This window comes from Meleagris gallopavo, unplaced genomic scaffold (genome assembly GCF_000146605.3).
Source record: "Meleagris gallopavo isolate NT-WF06-2002-E0010 breed Aviagen turkey brand Nicholas breeding stock unplaced genomic scaffold, Turkey_5.1 ChrUn_random_7180001865783, whole genome shotgun sequence".
Taxonomy (NCBI): domain Eukaryota; kingdom Metazoa; phylum Chordata; class Aves; order Galliformes; family Phasianidae; genus Meleagris; species Meleagris gallopavo.
Window position 1 is genome coordinate 1 of NW_011131080.1, and position 1,484 is coordinate 1,484.

At 63.9% G+C, this 1,484-nt stretch overlaps 1 protein-coding gene across 1 annotated transcript; it reads left to right on the plus strand.

Annotated features, from left to right (window-relative positions):
* Nucleotides 1–380: 380 nt before the first annotated feature.
* Nucleotides 381–1,391, plus strand: LOC104916023 (zinc finger protein 853-like). Its single transcript, XM_010726992.3, has one exon. It carries the CDS (start codon nucleotides 396–398, stop codon nucleotides 1,008–1,010), a length of 615 nt encoding a protein of 204 aa, XP_010725294.3. The 5' UTR covers nucleotides 381–395; the 3' UTR covers nucleotides 1,011–1,391.
* The last annotated feature ends 93 nt before the right edge of the window (nucleotides 1,392–1,484 follow it).

Below are 1,484 nucleotides of genomic sequence, written 5' to 3' on the forward strand. Positions count from 1 at the left end.
AGGACGGAGAAGGGGAAAGAAGGGTGGAGGGGGTGGAAAAGGGACAGGGAAGGGGCAGAGGAGATGGGGAAGGTGGGAATGGGATGAAGGGTGGGATGAAGGTGGGGAAGTCGGGATGGAGTGGTGGATAAAGGGATGGAGAAGGGGCAGAGGTCACGGAAGTGATGGGGAAGGGGAAGAGGGGATGGAAATGGGGTGGAAATGTGATTGGGACAATGCAAAGGGGATGGAGAAAGGGAAGAGGACATGGAGAGGGTGATGGAAATGGGGTGGTAGGGATGGAGAGGCTGCAAAGGGGACGGGGAAGGAGAGAAAGGAACAGGGAAGGTGCAGAGGGGATGGGAAAGGCACGAAGGGGACGAAGAAGGGGTAAAGGGGACAAAGAAGGGGATGGGATGCAGGGGTCACAGCCCCACATCTCGGAGCCCAGCCCCGCTCTCCCCGCAGCCCATCCCGGCAGCGAGGCACCGGGTCGCCCTGCGAAGCGGCGTCGGAAAGCAGCAGCAGCGCAGCCCAGGAGCAGAGCTTTGGGGCACCCGCGGGCTTTGGGGCCGCTGGAGGAGCTGCTGGGGTTGCGGGGCGGCCGCCTGCGTCCCACCATCTGCGGGGAGTGCGGGAAGGGCTTCAGCCGCAGCTCGGACCTGGTGCGACACCGCATCACCCACACCGGGGAGAAGCCCTACACCTGCGGGGCCTGCGGGAAGGGCTTCAGCCAGAACTCCAACCTGGTCACCCACCAGCGCATCCACACCGGGGAGAAACCCTACAGCTGCGGGGCCTGCGGGAAGCGCTTCAGCGAGAGCTCGGCGCTCATCCAGCACCAGCGGACCCACACCGGGGAAAAGCCCTATTGCTGCGGGGAGTGCGGGAAGCGCTTCAGCGTCAGCTCCAACCTCATCCGGCACCGGCGCACCCACACCGACGAGAAGCCCTACATCTGCGTGGAGTGCGGGGAGGGCTTTCGCCACAAATCCCAGCTGCGCCGGCACCAGAAGCTGCACTCGGCGTAGTGGGGAGGCGGCTTTAGGGATGGGGAGCAGCGCTGGTCACGGTCCCCTCATCTGCGTTCCCAGGATGGGGACTGCGGGGTGGGTGTGCGGTGCTGGACCCGGCCCCCCACCCAGAAACCCCAAAAGCCGACGGGGGGAAAGAGGGATGGGGCATTGGAAGAGGGAACGCAATGGGGCGGTCGGGACTGCAGCCCAAACCAATAAAAGGTGCTGGAGCTGCACTGCCTGGCCGGGGTCGTGCTGTAGGGCAGTGATGGGGCTGCGCTTTGCATGGGGTGGATCAGTAGGGATGGATTTTCCAGTTCTCCCAGTTGGAGAGTGGGGTGGCAGTGGGAATAACACCCACATGGGGTGGCACACGCCTGCACATGGAGCTGGCATTGCGGGGTGAAGATAGGATGGGGATGGGGATGGGGATGGGGATGGAATGGGATGGGGATGGGAATTGGGTGGGGATGGGATGGGATGGGATGG